This window comes from Polypterus senegalus, chromosome 2 (assembly GCF_016835505.1).
Source record: "Polypterus senegalus isolate Bchr_013 chromosome 2, ASM1683550v1, whole genome shotgun sequence".
Taxonomy (NCBI): domain Eukaryota; kingdom Metazoa; phylum Chordata; class Cladistia; order Polypteriformes; family Polypteridae; genus Polypterus; species Polypterus senegalus.
Window position 1 is genome coordinate 139,075,660 of NC_053155.1, and position 18,018 is coordinate 139,093,677.

The window sequence follows — 18,018 nt, forward strand, 5'->3', positions numbered from 1 at the left end:
ATATTTTATTACATTTATTAATTATATCATATAATTTATTGTATAACCTTTTTTCACTAGGCATGCACAGCCAGTAATATAAAGGAGTAAAAAGTATAATATCAAAGTAAACTGACTTGGAAATATTTCTCAGGGTTACAAGAGAATTATAATCTGTTATACTGTATATAAAAAGATGGCGGAGAGACCATTCTGTTCAACATAAGTTTTAAATTAAAGATTGAAACATTTATGTCTCTGAAATTCAGATTTTTATGTACTGTGTGATGGAACAGGATGAGTTTAACATACAAAGTGCTCTAGTCATTCATGAAAGGAGCACCAAGCACCACGTAGAAACAAAACCACCAACCACCTGAACCACAAAAATCCCACTTCAGTCTATCACTGATTAGCAGAGTCTTCCTAAGAAATATTTTACAAAGTATGCTTGAAGCAGAATGCCATTTCATAGGACTAGTCTGGATTCACCCACTATTAGAAGTGATAGCATTCTATATTTAAGGCTTTAATTCCATGAAAAACGGGGTGTATTTAGAGTCTTTAATATGTTTTGTATTGTTACAATATGTATGTAGCTTTATATTTCCTCATGCAACATTTAATGACATCTTCATTCACCTTCTAGGACTTTTTCTCTGCTAATGGACTGTTTTTCTTTGAGTTCAATTTGCAAAATTCTGCATCAGTGTACAAAAATAATAAAAGCACATTTCTGGATCAGATGTGTATACAATATCTGCTTTTTCTGTGCTATTTAAATGACGTAATTTGTTTATGAATGTATTAATACCATGAAGTATATTTTTAGGAATCACCTTGATAATATATGGTGTATTGTATTGTTGACCCTTCCTTCTTCATAATTCTTTGTAACTACCTTATTTTTATTACGACCAATAACTATCTTGTGTGTCTTCTGGTAGCATAATGTTTCTTATGGTATTTGAAGGTTATTGTTTCAGACTGGTCCTTATTTATGATCTGTTTTATGTATACACTTCATTAGTAAAATAAACACGATTTCTGATTGAGTCACTATATAACTTGAAAAATAATAATAAGTACTGTATACTACTGTTTCATTGCTAATTTGTGCCCAAAGGAAATAGTCTGTTTGGTTTTAAAAAACAAACATCTTCCATGCAAACCCATTTCAACAGAACAGTAATAATACATTAAAATGATATAGGTTTCACATTTTCTCTTTAACTGCAGATGGATATCCCAGAGATGAAATGGTTTACCAATGGAGAAAAAACTCTGTAGAAGCAGCAGACCAAAAGTCTTGGAGACTTTACCAGTTTGATTTCATGGGACTCAGGAACACCACAGAAGTAGTAAAAACATCTGCAGGTAAAAAATAATCACTAATACAATGACAAATAATGAAGTGTCTGAATTAATGTATTGAGTAATTATTACAACCATGAAAAGTGTTTTAATAAAAATATATGTATTACCAAAAAAAAAGGCTGGTAATGGTGGAGCCAGTTACACAAAACTTATAAAAAACAGTTTTATAAAATATAAACACATATGATGGTACTGATCACAGTATGATTACAGTATGTAAGCTTGACCAGCCATACTTACAAACATATGCAAAGAGCCGTACTGGGCCAAATTAAGAGTTCCATATCAGTACACCTTCACATCTTTGTTAGGTGTGAGGAAAACTGAAGAAAAACCTGATGTAATAAACAAGGCAGAGACAATAAGAAGTGTCTGGGAAACTATTTTAAAATTTGCTTTCATTTTGTTTTTGATGGTGTAACTTTATTTTTTTTCTTATGCTAATCCCTTGAAGATTTATCATCTTATATAAACTTTCTTTCTTATGATCTCGTCCATACTTAAAATAAAAATATTGTTTTTCTCCTTTAGGCTTATCAAAATTAAGAAAAGTAAACTTAAGTTTCAAGCAACAGAAACACCTGTGATTTTAAAAAAAAGGAAAATATTAATGAAAGAAGACAAAGTGTTTTGCTTTGAAAAAACAAAAATCAATGAAAAAAGACAATTGGAGTTTTAGCATCATTTGTTTTGTTTAAAAAGAAAGCCTTTTTTGTTTTTGATTAAGAAGTTGCACAATGAACTGAACATAAACTGCAGAAAAAAAATTAGTCGTCTAGGGCTTTTTATTATATTTTTATTCCTATGAAGCTGGCTATTCCACGTCAAATGGCAACTCATTGTTTTCTGTCTAGATGAGCCTGTCATGTTATCTTGACTATCAGTCTCACAGATTAGTAGCAATTTGGATTGTCTATTTTTTTTTTCTAACTGCCGTATTATTGATCTCTGTGCAGTGGGGCAATGGCAGGCGGGTTCTTGTTCATTCCCAACTTGGAGTCAACTGTTCTGTTTGAATGCAATGCTTTTTACCATAGCCAGATGATGACAAATGTTTTGTGCCTGATCGCCTCTAAAGATCGTCAGTGTCCAGTCTGGATGGCTGCCTCAGTCTTGCTTGTATACATACTGTATGTGGCAACTCTCCTGAGCATCATCTGCCTTTTGTGTGTTCTCTGCATAGACTAATCTGACAAGCAGCAGTTTTTTATTTGAGCAGAACGCAAAATGTTTCAGGTGTCAGCTCTAAAAACTATTTTGAATTACCACACGTGATGCCTGTTCCGCTAAAAATTAATTGTTTAAGATGCCTTATTAATTGTGTATGTAACACCATCTGACATTTAAGTTCATAAGGAGGAACTAAAAAGTGATAACGCACATACAATATATTTATTAAAAAAAGTTATTAGAAAATTTATATGAAGGAAAATCACATTATGCTATACAGTATCAACATATTTGAAGATTTGAACTAAAATTTAAATTTTCCTTTTAAGAAATGCAAAACTCAAAAATGTCAGTCATCATCATATATACAGTTAACCTGTTAACAAAAAGAATTTCCTGAATGGATGATACTTTAAAATCTTAAGAAAATGCTTAAGACAAAACAATACTATACAACCCAGGTAAATTAGCTACTAAATTGAGATCTGAAAAAGAAACAAAAATATCATTGGTTCCACTTGTGCAAATTTTTTTTCCTTGTCCTTGTTGTTTGTAAACACTTTACTCTTTGTGTTTTACCTTCACTTTCCCTCTATAAAGTCACTGGCTCATCATCTTTGTTTCAATTCCAGGAGCGCTGGAAAAAGTCCAGCTTCTAAAAAAAATCTGTGCAGTGCAGAAACTTTAGCTGATTTCTACTTTAAACTGGCTACTAATTTGTATAGCAGTATACACAATTGGATACTTAATACAACATATGTGAATAAACTATTGTGACGAATGTTCAGGGACTTTGCCCCACCGGGATGCCGGACATACAGATATACCAGAAGGAAGGCAGTGTTTTCCCTGGGCCATAAGGGGGCAGCGCCCCTGGATTGTACGGGGGCCACTGAGATGGGGAATCCAACCCTATGCTCCACCATGGCCACCGCCAAGGGGCACCGGAATAGCCCCAGGATTGGAATATGCAGCACTCCTCCGCCACATTTGTGAGTGCTGCTGAAAAGAGGACTAAATTCCCTACAGCACTTCTGACACACCCAGGGGTTACCTGCAACACATCCAGGACTGAATAAAAGGGTCAGCCTCACTCCCCATCAGAGAGCTGGAGTCGGGCGAGGAGAAGGACGAAGCTTGCCAGTGAGGAGTTGGAGGCGGCCGAAGAAACAGAGAGGAGTCATAAGAGACTGTTGGGTGATTATGCACTGTGTGTTGTCTTGGGGGCTAACGGCTGTAAATAAAGACGTGTGATTAAAGACTTTCTGTGTCTGCCTGTCGGTGTCCGGGTCCAACATTTCCACACTATACAAGCAAATACTACAAATAAAGGAGTAAATTAAGTATAATTCTGAGCCTGAACTTATTTCATTTTCTTGCTAACTACCATTTCTATGTTCAGCTCATTTACAAATCACTAACATTAAAGGTGTACTTATGTACCTCCAATTGTTTCGTTTTTATTTGATTATTTTACCTCACAAAAGTCTCATCACATCAGTGTACTGAAAATAATTTTTGAAGTTAAACAAATTGCCATTATGTTAACCATGAAAAAGAACTAACTGAAGTTACTTCTTAAAAGTGCGTGTAGATAGATAGATAGATAGATAGATAGATAGATAGATAGATAGATAGATAGATAGATAGATAGATAGATAGATCCTTTATTGATCCTAAGGCAAATGTAAGTACCAGTTGCCAAGAATTATACCAAGTTAGATTTAAGTACACACTATACAAATAACTTTATGTTAGTACGGGCTATCAAATGCAATCGCAGTACTCTGGGGTTGGATTCTTACAGACCGGTGCAAGTAATATAGATGGTGCATACAATAATGCCAGTGCAATGAGAATTGTGCAGTTAATACTCCTACCAAAGCGACAGGTGGAAAATAATGATAAAGTAACAGATGCTAAAATGACATAACATTAAAGTAAAATAAAATTACTTGGCTTATGCTGGTATGGTAAAATGTTTAAAGTGACATATTATGAAAAAAGGTGACTTATTACAGTAGTAATCAAGTAGTGCGAGATCAAATGTAGTGCCTAGCTTATGAGCAGAGTAGAAGCATCAGGACCAGAAGTCAAAAGAGTTAAAGAGTCTAATGGCTCCTGGGATAAAAACATCTTTTGTATCTATCTGTATTGCTGTTCTGTGATAGAAACCTACCACTAAACAAACTCCTCTGCTTAATTATGGTGGTGTATAGTGGGTGATGTTTATTGTCCATAATATATAGATAGCAGCTGCCACAGCCACCAGACACAACATTTCCATGCCAACCACAAATCCTGCTCACCTGATAAACTTCTCAATACAATCAGCATCTCTGTTCTTCAGTCTATCCCCCAGCACACCACAGCATAGAAAAGAGTACTGGTGACCACTGGCAGGGAGAACATCTGCAGGAGTTTCTTGCATATGTTAAAGGAACCCAGCCCTCCTCAGAAAATACACCCAGCTTTGCCCCTTCCTGAACAGAGCCTTTGTCTTCTCTGACCAGTCCAGCCTTTCATCCAACTGCACTCCAAGGTCTTGACCCTCTCCACACTAACCCCTTCAATAGTGACAGGTCTCAGTGATGGTCTAGAACGACAGTACTCCACAACCATTTCCTTCATTTTGGAAGTATTTCACAGCAGTTGGTTTGACCGTTATCATCCCACAAGCTCATTCACCAGACCCCTGTACTCCTCCACCTGTCCACCACTGACACACTGTACAATGGTAGTGTCATCTGAGAACCTCTGTATGTGGCATGTCCCTAAGTTGTAGCTCAAATTTCTTTTTCTAGTTAAGATTCTGGCTGCTGCATTCTGCACTAATTGCAACTGATTGATGTCTTTCTTAGGTAGTCCTGTTGGGAGTGTATTACAGTAATCTAGTTGACTAAAAACAAAAGCATGAATTAATTTTTCTGCATCTTGAAAAGTTATAAGAGGTCTATCTTTTGCTAGATTCCTTAAGTGAAAAAATGGTCACAGGCAATGATTACCCCTAAATTCTTTACCCCCACATTGATTTTTAAACCTAAGGGATCAATTTTATTTCTAATGCCTTCACTATATCCATGTTTGCCAATTACTAAGTTTTTTGTTTTTTCCTTATTTAGTTTGAGAAATTTACTACTCATCCAATTAGAAATACTGCTAAGACATTGCATCAGAGAGCCAAGAGTATCAGGGTCATCAGGCACTATCTATAAATAAAGCTAATCATTTGCATAGCTGTGATAGCTCACTTTGTGTTTTGAGAAAATCTGACCTAATGGAAGCATGTTTCATTGAAAGAAACAGTGCAAGTCCCCCACCTTTGTTTTTGCCAGTGTTTAGCATCCCTGTCAGCTCTTCCTGTTGTGAACCCCATCAAGAATGTTATCAGTTAGCCATGTCTCTGTCAGACACAACAAACTGCACTCCCAATAGACCTAATGGTTTTTAACTAGTGCTGCTAGCTCATCCATCTTGTTGACCAGCAGGTTTACATTCCCAATACCATTGATGAAATAGATGGTTTATAGTTTCTGTGTATGTTTGCAAGCTTTGCCTTTACCTTAGCACCAGCCCTAGATCCCCAACACATGCTCCTCAGTTCTTCCAGAATGAGCTGCACTCTGCCAGGGCATCTCTTAGCTCAGAGTGTGAGTACGAACCTTCATGTAAACAAACTTCCTGCCACTCACTTGCATTGAAAGATCCATTAAAAAAAAAATCAGTATCCATAGTATACTTAAATAAATGCACTGCACACGTAGTAGACAAACAATTGAGAAGAAACTCGACGCTATAAGTAAAGAAAAGAAAGAAAAATGTTGTAACACAGATGGAGCTACTTGTTTAGGCTGCTACTCGCGTCCTCAAACAGACAGCATTTCTCAATATCAATATGAAGTTGTCTTTTAAATGCTTAACAGTCTACTGTATCTTGTAACTGCCTCCTTTTCCTTTTTTCTTTTTTCTTTAACAAACGTAACTCTGTACTTAACGTGACGCTTCCTACTGTAGTAAATGATTCCCTTCCACTACAAAAAAAATTGTTCAGAGCTCCCTCTATTGAATTCTGCAAGTATTGCAAGGTGTTATAGTGAATTTTCTGCTTACCCTAACTCAATGCAGGTTAATATGGATTACATGTACTTGTACTCTTGCTTGACCCTTGACTTTTTCTTTATGAAAATATTTGTGAAAGATTTTCCTGATTGTGACCTACTACGTGCTCTTGACCGGGTTTTCTTTAGCACTCTTTTTTGACTGACAGCATCAATTACTCATTAGGCAGTAAGAAAATAATATAATACTCACTCAACTGCATAGTGAAACAAGGAATTTGTTTGTAACATGAATAACCGATTTAGATAGATAGAACTTTTTAATTTTATAAGACCTAAATTTTAGGACTTTGTATGGGCCCACTGGGGAGAATCTGGAGGGCTTAAGAAAAACACCTCCACAAGGGGAGGCAAGGAAAGGAAAAACAAAAAAAAAAAGATAAAAAGACATAGGCTTAGGTATATAAAACAGAATTTGTTTGACCTTTTTTGCTAAATGAAAGATGACAACATGAAACTTCTCAAAAAGAAAACAACATAATAGATTTTCTTCCCTTTCTTTTAAATATTCAAACAAAAACATTTTTCCTTCATTGAAAATTCCTGGGCGGCATGGTAGCGTAGTGGGTAGCGCTGCTGCCTTGCAGTTAGGAGACCCAGGTTAGCTTCCTCCCACAGTCCAAAGACATGCAGGTTAGGTGCATTGGCGATCCTAAATGGTCCCTAGTGTATGCTTGGTGTGTGTGTGCATGCCCTGTGGTGGGCTGGCACCCTACCTGGGGTTTGTTTCCTGCCTAGCGCCCTGTGTTGGCTGGGATTGGCTCCAGTAGACCCCCGTGACCCTGTAGTTAGGATATAACGGGTTGGATAATGGATGGATGAACATTCCTACTCCAGTGTCGTTCCTTTCAGTGTCTCCAGTAGTTCTTTAGCTTTTCTATAATTTCCAAGTATTCTTTCTGTTGTATACTGATCTTCTGCCAGAAACCTTGCAGGATTTCCTCTAGTATTTATCAATAATCTGTTGTGTGTTGTCTATCCATTTACTGTGTATTTATAATGTTAACATTTTAATGAACCTTCCTTCTTAATGATATTAGGGTGAGACATTACTTAAACACAGTTATCCTTCAAACTAAATAGAATAATTAATGTTTGCAATTAGAAGGAAGGACATTAAAGTAAATAATAGGAAATGACTAGGTGACTAAAATTAACCTGTGGAATGTATTATATAAACAACCATATTAGCATTAGTCTGAATGTAAGTAGTTGATGTAAAGTCTTATATAACAAGATAATAACCCCAAAATAAGTACATATAAATGTAGAGAAACTAAGAAAACAACTTAAGGTAAAAAAACTCTTAGCAGTTCCTCTTGAGGCATAATAAAAATCATTATCCACTTCAGAATGCACTGTTTTTTTTTGTTATTCCTTCTAAAATAGCATAGTGAGCGATACACAAACATGATTGCCAGTACCTCTCAACTTTGCAGAAGTATATTCAGGAGAAAAATTTTCCTGATTGTATTTGGCTACAGAAGCTGTGGCTGCAGCTCAATCCATATTGAACTTCTGTGATTTGTTTCTAGTCTTTCTATTTTCTTGTCATTTGGTTTAAATAAAGCACGGATAGCAGTGTCAAACAGAGTTAAAGCACATCCTTAGTTTTCTACTGTGAGGCTCACACATATAGCTGTGTACGTTGCTCTAAAATATCTTTTTTAAAATGTTATATACAAATAAAATAAATTGTAAGACATATGTGGTACTGCAATGAACATGTCATGTTTGAGCAATAACAGCTTGAAACACACTGAAACCCCAATATTAGGCTATAGATGGCAGAAAGTGCTACCAAATAGGTGGCACAATGGTAATACCTAGAACAATGGATATATCTTGTATTCTTCCACTGACTTCCACATCCCCACTGGTGTTTAGACCAGTAGGACTTAGCAGGCTGAAGTGATGTCAACTGTCCTACTTTTCTTATGGGACTTATACAGTCCCACGATGCTTGGTAACATTTGAAACTTATGCAGCTCCATTCCACTTACCATTGCCACTGGCATTTTCTAAACTAATAGTAATCCTTCTATATAAAAGCGGTTGGGATTGTCCTTCCGTCCTGTGAGTGCTACGCAGGCGCGGAGTTTCACACACGCCCGTCCATTTTGCAATGAACGATGGGATTTGTAGTTTCGTTTTTCCAGGTAAAAGATGATTTTCTACTCCAGACTGTGCGATATCTTCTTCTTTCTTACTATATAAAAGCGGTCAGGATTGTCCTTCCGTCCCGTGAGTGGAAAGCGTAGCGGTATTCTGCTTATCACAGACTTACTACTTGCAACTTGCGGTATGAAGCGACATGATGTGAGCAGAGTTCTGGTGCTCCCATCATTCCCTTGCTTTTGTGTGCGATGAGCTGGAAAAATAGACAAAATTATGTCTCTGGAAATAATGAATGTTGATGGAGTACAAATGCCTCACCGCGTAGTAAATACTAGGGGGGTTCAAAAGGGCGACCTCAATATAGAAAAAAAGTTTAAATTTCATCACAAAAATAACAGAAACTACGAGTATTAAAGTAATACCGCTCAAATGCAATATAACCAAATTAATGAGTTTGTATAAAATATCAAATTGATCTACATATTGAATTGCCTTAAGAAGTGGTCAACTTAAAAGTCGGTCGCCTTAAAAGGCGGGTCAGCCTAGTTACTTATATAATTGCTGTTCATTTTATGTCTTTTTACCTAATAATGTGTCCTAGGGTTTCCCAAAGGCTTGTGTACTTGTGTCTTTTAGCTTTTTCCTTTTACTTTCAGGAAGTGGTACTTTCCATGTGTAGCCTAAAGGTGGCTGTCACCTACCTAAGGTTTATCAGATTTTCACTCTGACACTTCCTTTTCTATTGAGTTACATTTCCCTCTAGTGTGAATTACCCTGCTTTTGTATGCGTACTCCTAGTTTCAACCTGAGCTTGCCTGTCCCTTTATAATTTTTTGTATAGGATTGCCTAGTTATAAAACTTAATTTTTTTTCCTGACTATAAATTGTTTAGTGTCTACACATCAAATCTCTTCTACACTAAAAATAATACAGAAATTCATGTTGGTTTTGGGCGGCACGGTGGCGCAGTGGTAGCGCTGCTGCCTCGCAGTTAGGAGACCCGGGTTCGCTTCCCAGGTCCTCCCTGCGTGGAGTTTGCATGTTCTCCCCGTGTCTGCGTGGGTTTCCTCCGGGCGCTCCGGTTTCCTCCCACAATCCAAAGACATGCAGGTTAGGTGGATTGGCGATTCCTAATTGGTCCTAGTGTGTGCTTGGTGTGGGTGTGTTTGTGTGTGTCCTGTGGTGGGTTGGCACCCTGCCCAGGATTGGTTCCTGCCTTGTGCCCTGTGTTGGCTGGGATTGGCTCCAGCAGACCCCTGTGACCCTGTATTCGGATTCAGTGGGTTAGAAAATGGATGGATGGATGTTGGTTTTGTTTCTTTTTGTATTTACCCATTTAGACTGTGGAAATACTCTGGCTGAATGAATTATTTTTTATTTCTTCACATCCAATTAAAATAAATATAAAATCGATAAAATTCAGTGGCTATTGCTAGGCACCATGACACTCTTTTTAACAGTACTACTCCATAACACCAGAGTCAATGGTTCAGATCTTGCCCTCTGCATATTCTGTATGAAGTTTTCACTTTTTCACATATCTGCGTGTTTTTTTTTGGGTTCTCATGTTTCTTTGCAAATCCCAAAGGAATGCATCTTGACTTAGAACTACTCGTAAATTGGCTGTGTATGAGTGTGGATGTGTCTGGGATGGTGCTGTGTGATGGACTAAAATAATAATAATAATACGTTTTATTTATATAGTGCCTTTCACATGCACCCAGATTACTGAAATTCAGTGCTGCTGGGATGCCGGTAGTTGTTCAAGAATATGAATGAAAAAATAAATAGCCATTAAGGTTAAAACCACACTAACAATCTACTTTTAAGTAAAATACTTTTTAATGGACAAAGCACCACACAATTTTGCTGCATTACCACTTGCAGAGGGAGATGGTGATAATCAGAACGATTGTTTTATATTGGAATTAGAAAGAGGAAGAAGAGTCTAAAAATAAGTAGGAAAATCAAAAATAAGGAAAGTAAAATGAAGTTTAATCAAGCTAATATGCATTTATCCTTGGCCACTCAAAATAAAATAAAACAATTTAGGAAGAAAAATATAATAATAATTCTTTAGTTTTCATTGTTATTTCTTGTCAACTACTGTGAATATTATCTCTGGTTTGATGGTAACTGTTTTCAGGTTTAGAGCTAAATTTTTTCTTCCAGTCTTCACAGTTCTGGCTATCCTTTGGGATGATATGATACAAGTTTCACCCAGCTGGCATACTTTTCTTGAACTCTGGACTTCAATTATTGTAAAACAATCGGGCAATGAGGACACACATATAGCAAAAGATGGTGCAAAGTGACTTTTTCTTTTTATGATAAAACAATTTTAAAAAAATCAAAGTGGTAAAGCCAAACTACAGTGCAGGATCTTCCAATGAATAATCCAAATCAATAATCCATAAAAACAGTGTATGGTGGAGGTTAAAATGCTGTAAATAAACAATCCATAAATAGTTTAAAACTGAACATTTATCCCATAGTCAGGATCAGTCCATAAAAACTATCATGAGCCTTGTTGCATCCCTCCAAAACAGACATCTTCTCTGCTCTCCCTTTAAGGTATCCTAAACTAGGGGATACATTCACTATCAAGCTCAGTCATCGTTCAATCTGGCTTGTGTTCCCAACACCATCTCACAACATTCAGTGGTGGACCCCGTGGGCCTTGCTTCATTTTCCCGTCACCATCCCTTCATATTCAGTGGTAGTTTCTTGGAGCGGTGCTCAGCAGAAGTGACCCTTCCCTGTTAGTGCCAACTGCACACTCCTTCTGGGACCTCTTCCTGACAACTTGGCTCCATTCTACTACACTGGTGCTGCCGTGATTCTGTCACTTTTTTCCCCTTATTTCTTCTTTCTCTTTAACCTCCAGCTGTTCTTTCTTTTCTTTCTGTTTGAGCTCTTTCTGGATCTCCTACTCTGTTTATCTTGCTGTGGCTCCTCTTATACCATAGTGGGTATAGGTGCATTAATTATGAGTCCCTGAATGCAAGTGTAGCCAATCTCCTCATGAACACCATTGTGCAGCTCAGTTATTCTACCACCCACGCCAACACCCCCAAGACTGCACACAATGCTTTTATTTAAAAACTCACACACTACTACTGGCCCATAAACATGCTTACCACAGGTGAGACGTGAATGTTGTACTTAAATTTTGTACTTTCCAAAATAGCTTTGTAAACAAACAATTCATGCATATTCCACAGGGTTCAATGAGCTAATATAATCTATCCATCCATTTTCTAAACCCTCCTATCCAGACATAAGAACATTTACATAAGAGGCATAAATGGTGTTGAGATTTTTTTGAACCTTTACATTTCTTTCTTTAGATAAATCATCTTTTTAAAAAACACATATGTCCGAACTGCAATATTCCCTTTAAAATAAGTTATACATCCACGTAAAAAATCTAGCCACTATTTTCCGTTTAACCCTACATGCATGTGTTAGAGATGCGGTAAGACAGTCAGTGAAAAAGCCCATGTGTATACTGGGAGTAACTTCACAAAAACAGATACTGGCTTTGGAATTGTTACCCAGGTTGCTTTATCTGTGAGGCAGCAGCACTAATGACTATGCTACAGTGTCATGCAAGGACAATTGACTTCAGAAATTAAATTTTCTTTCAGAGGAAAATCAACATTAGTAAACTATTCTTTAAAAGCTGGGCCATCATTTTTTAAAGTGTCAGAGAGCAGAAAAGTAATATAAATTACAATTAAAGTCTTCTGCATTTTTTGTTTAGCCCTAATATATTATAATATTTCAATATTTTCACATAACTGGCATAATGAAAATTGAAGGACTTACTATGTATGCTTTCAGAAGCGTTATATTTAAATAGCTTTTACTGTACATCATTGGTGATCTTTATAATATATGTAAACACATTTAATGGAGATTGATGTTATATATTTAGTCTTAAACAATACAATACACAATATTCTCATAATTATTAATTTTAGAAAATAACAGCAAATCATTTTTTATATAATGTGGAAGGTGTCACTTATTCAACAGTATGCACTTTGTTGGTTTAGAAATGTGCATCTGAAAAGGTGCCAAGTGATGTGAAAAATATATTCCATTATGCTGAAGTAAATGTCAGTCTCTGATGAATGCATTGTAATAAAACAAGAGGATGAGAAAGTAGTTGAATAGGAGAATACCATTATTATGATAGAATGTTTGTAAAGTATTGGCACAATCATTATTTCAGGTCAAAAATATACTGCTTGAATGGCAGATAAGCTTTAAAAGAAGTAGCTTTGCATGGCTTCAGCCATTGTTGTCATTTAAAATTGTTTTTTGATAAGTGCTTAGAAGTTCTGTTATATAAAGGATAGGAAGAATATGATTTTTAGATTCTTTAATTGTTGGTTTTTATTCTTATGGAGCAGTAACACAACAGAAATTGTTTGTAGTTCACTCAAAAACCAAAGAAGCATCAGACTTTCTACATTAATTGGTGTCTAGTGGTATAGTAGTATTTTTAGTGTCAGAGCATTTACTGTTTTTTGAGATAATTTCATTAGTTCATTTTATTTACCAGAAGGTAACTATCCAAAATTTTGGACTGATTAACACATGTAGGACATAGGTTTTGAATAGATGGAATTTTAGACATCTTTTGTACATCAAAGTCTGAAACTTAACCTACAAGGTTACTGCTTCTAATTAGTGTGACCACATAGTTACATTCTAAAAAAGATGTGAAATTACATATAATCGAAATTAAAGCTGGTTTTATTCTGCAACAGTGAATGCAATTAAATTGAGATACACATAGTATTTCAGTGATTTGAATCAACAAATCAATTCAATAAAATGAAGTTCCCAAAGTTATTATTTTTTAATAAACACCCAACACTACACTGATTAACTCTAAATTAAAGAAAGATGCCCAAGCAAATAACTAAAGGAATAAAATAAAATCCAATCAACTTTTGAGTAGAAATATTTCATATTTAAAGCATTGTAGAGTTCCCTTATTGATTTATTTTTGATTCAAATTTTCTCAACTTTTGTTACTATGGGACAGTTCTGCTCAAGTATGTTTAATTGTGTTTAGTAAAAATCAGTTTAGGCTATGAAAAGCGAGTCTTAAATGCTGCTAGATAAACCTCATGGGTGCACTGGGACGCATCATCAGTGATGTTCCTAAGATGATCAGGATTTACTTCAGGTCCCCTCTCAACTGCTAGTCTGGCACTACTGTGTTAAGTAGATTTTGATTTGTCTGTGGTTGTTGATGAGGCCTCTCTCTTGTGATCAGGAAAGAGATGGTTTTCGAACCACTTATGTAACTACCCTGACAATCTGGTTATTTAGCCAGTGTTAATGCCCTACTGCCAAGGATAGTGTGCAACTGCTGAGAATATGTTGAAGAGACCCTCTCCTGGCACAAACAGAACAGGAGGAAGTTTTGCCTTACGTGATATGTGTAGATTTGTAGGGCTTGCCAGTGGAAGTCGCCTCACCAGAAATCTGAGTAAGTGATCTTTCGCTAATGCATGTGTTCTCACCTTGTCCAGCCTCCTTGCTGACCAAGTTCCACCATCTTGCTGGTCCATACTTCCTCTATGCCTGTGTACACTTCTTCCTGAAGCAGATATTGTTACTCTTTTCTTTTGGCCTTGTTGACCTGGAAGTTTAGTTTAAAGCCAAGCTTACCTCCCCTAATGTCTGACATGCCAACAAACATTCAAACCTAAAACTCATATATTTTATTTTAATTTACTGTACAGTCACTTTATACTTACTGCTATTACAGATTTTAAATTTTAACTTTAATGTAGTTTAACTTAATTTAATTTAATCTGATTTTATTTAGTTAATTTTGTTTAATTGTTAATTTTATTATCTTTACCTTAATTTTATTATTATTTTATGTGTTTTTTTTGTTTTGCACAATCTTAGAGTAAGCCAGTTTTTCATTTTACTGCACATTATTCCTGTATAACTGTGTGAGTGACAAATAAAACTACAGAATCTTGAATCTTTGCCCTGATTCAGCCACTTCTAACTCCATAGCCACTCTCCACTATCTAACTGTCCAGACCTCTATACCACCTGCTGCTTCTTTAGGAACCCTAGAGTCTCTGTACTATATGACTTCTCTTATTTTTGTCACCAAGAATTCTTCCACAATGCCACTGAAGGGAAGTTGTAGGATATTGGTGGACCCGTACAGAGCTGTGCTACTCAAACTCCTTCACAGACCAAACCACCTTCCAGGCAGCTACTCATTTCAGTTTAAATGGAAGCTTTGATTAGTAGCAATAGCCTCAAAACTCTAGGTAAAATGGTGTGCCGGTATATACACACCTTAAATCAACCTGGCAACTAATACTTGTCGAACATAGTAAGCCAAGCCTCAAGATCTTTACTATTTTTATGTATGGCTGCTGCATGTTGCAGGCCACAGTCAAAGAATTTCCCCAAGCTCTTCACCTGCTGTTCTATAACTGTTGACATGGTTGTTTTGGACAGTGTGAAGCATAATTTATCGACTACTTTTTCTTTCTTCAGTACAAGAGACCTTGACTTAGATGGTTTGAAGCTCATCTTTGCCTATGTAATGAGTGTCTCAAAGCCTTGGAGAATCTACCTGCAGGGACTGATATTGTAGTTAACAGTCAGACCATCCATAATGACAAGGGCAAATAGGATGACTGAGATGGTGCAGCCCATTATGATTTCTTTCTCAGGCCAATGTGTTGTTATGGCTCTGGAAGTCACTGTCAACTGGAGGCTATTGCAATAATCCAAAATGAGATTGGTAATCTTGCTGGGGACATCCTGTCTCTGAAGCAGTTATGTACAGTGTTATATTTGCATTTATACTTGCATTTAATTACTGTACAGTTTCAATAAACCTGTGTATACATGACTTCACTTCAAAATTCTGATTAATTTACTGTAGTATCCTTTAGGGTAAAATGAAATGAAGTAGCTCATCTTGAGTAAATGAAGGGTAGTTTTATTGTAATTTTAAAATGGCTTGAATGCATGTTTAAATTTGAAATAAAAATAATAGATTGTAAAATGTGTAAGTGTTCATTCTACTTACAATGGATTTAAAATGATATCATCTCAGCTTTACTCGTAACAGTTAACTTTTGCTGTATGCATTTCTTATGCATCAGTTTGTAACTACTGTACTTATGCTCAGATGTGCTGGAGTGAAGTCCATACTCAGCCATAACAAACCATACTTACTCTTCAATTTCTTTCTAGATAAACGAATCAAAGATAAAAGTTAAGTAAACATAAAATTAATATATTAGAAAATTATTAAATATTACACACACACCACATTTCCTGATTTCCATGTAGATGGAAATTTGTACAGTGATAGAAAAGAAAAACATGAAACAGACCTGGACCTCCCTTGTCTTCACCATGAAACAAAAATAGTTACAAAACAAAGAGCAAACACTCACATACACACAATGCAGAGATTGAAAAATGGATGGAAGTCCCAAATGGTGAAATGACTGCAGAAACATAGATCAAACAAGGCTATTCTGAAACATGAACCAAAACAGTCTCACTGGTCACTCCAGACAGCAGTCTGACAGCCATGGGTAATGGATGATGAAAAGCCCAGATCACCTTACTGCTATGGGTAACTGGATGCAATGAGATGATCTGCTTTTTCTTTCAGCGAAATGATAGCTGAATTTTTTATGATAAATCACATTTTTTCTAATGCTTCCTTTACTCCTTTTTTTAATGTACAGTCCTGTATACAACCTGAATCTAACAGGACCCCCACCCCCCCAAAAAGTTTGGGGGTTGTAATTGGGGACATCCTTGCAGTTTGCAGAGGGAAGCTCTTTTTCAGTTTTTTTTCTTCAAATATACAGGAAAAAGGTCAGACAAACACAACAGTTATAAACATTGAACAAACACATTTGACATTTTATGTAGCCCTATTACAAGTTCTCTTACATTTGAAAAGAACTATTTGAGCAAGGCAGTTATAGGCTGTTCTAAAAAATCATGCAATGTTCAAGAACACTGTATAAGCCTAGGGTTGCCAGACGTCCCTTATATACGGGACATGTCCCATATTTGGTAATTTTGTCCCCTGTCCTATACTGACCTTTCAGGGACACCCAAATGTCCCGTATTTAGTTTATTTTCAAATTCCATGATAAAAATATATTTGTACTACCTTCTTACGGTACTTAGTTGTAACTTTATAAGTAATTATACTTTCTTTTCTCAGATTCTCCCGATGAAAATAACTCAAATGTAATGAGGAAACTGGTGTTTGCTGCCTGTTTGCAACTTGTTCAGTTGCTATGGTTGGCTGAGGAGAGCGACACTGTAACCATTTTGCTCTCCAGGCATACTACTGTGCAGTTCTGTATCAGCATTGTAACATACAGTGTCATTGTAACATACAGTGTCAACAAAGTGTGTTGTTACTACTTGCCACGGCCCACTTTTTTTCTAACTGCCTGTATTAAATAATAATAATAATTCTCTGTTGTCTTTATTAAATAAATATTTTCAAATGATTTCACTTTTTTCACTTTTACAGAATTTTGTTTAGCTTGTATTAAATAATTTTCGAATGATTTTACTTTTGTTTTCCTCATAACCCATTAAAATCCTTGGTTTATGTTTTTAACTTATGTCTCTACTTTTATATAACATATTGGTCTGGGTGTGTAGGGGGCATGTATAAATTTATATATATAGTAATATAGAGAGAGATTGTAAGAGTGTCCCGTATTTCTAATTTTCTATTCTGGCAACCCTATATAAGACATTCTTTACAACACCCAGACTTGAGGCATGTTTATCCTTTATCATTTTCACTGGGTCATTAAACTTTTTGTGTATAATTTCAAACCTATAATTACCTGTGTCTTTGTCCTGATGCATGTAGCTTAATGTTGACCAGTAGGCTATTAACATGCCGAGAGAGGACTCTGCCAAGCCCACTAGGGAGATAATCCACTAAACAATTTATGTTGTTGCTAATACAGAATTGTGGAGAGCAAGAGTTTATTATAAGATATTAATGATAAAGGTCCCATCATCTAAGCAAAAAACTATGAGCATGCTGGCTTATCTTATATGTAAACATTTACGTATGAAAGTGTGTGTGTTTGTCCAGCCTGGAAGTGAGAGGTGGAGTCAGGGTAAGGGCTCCACCTTCGAGGATACACAAGTGAGGCCAGTACTTCAGCAAAGCTAAACCTCTGAAGAAAGAGTT

The 18,018-nt window shown here is 36.1% G+C and overlaps 1 protein-coding gene across 1 annotated transcript in view; it reads left to right on the forward strand.

The window, feature by feature from the left end:
- Positions 1 to 18,018, forward strand: part of LOC120523410 (gamma-aminobutyric acid receptor subunit gamma-3) — a 1,280,683-nt gene that overhangs the window by 1,080,433 nt on the left and 182,232 nt on the right. Inside the window, exon 6 of the mRNA XM_039744699.1 lies at positions 1,219 to 1,356. Within this exon, the coding sequence (XP_039600633.1) occupies positions 1,219 to 1,356 (138 nt within the window). The remainder of the gene's footprint in view (positions 1 to 1,218; positions 1,357 to 18,018) is intronic.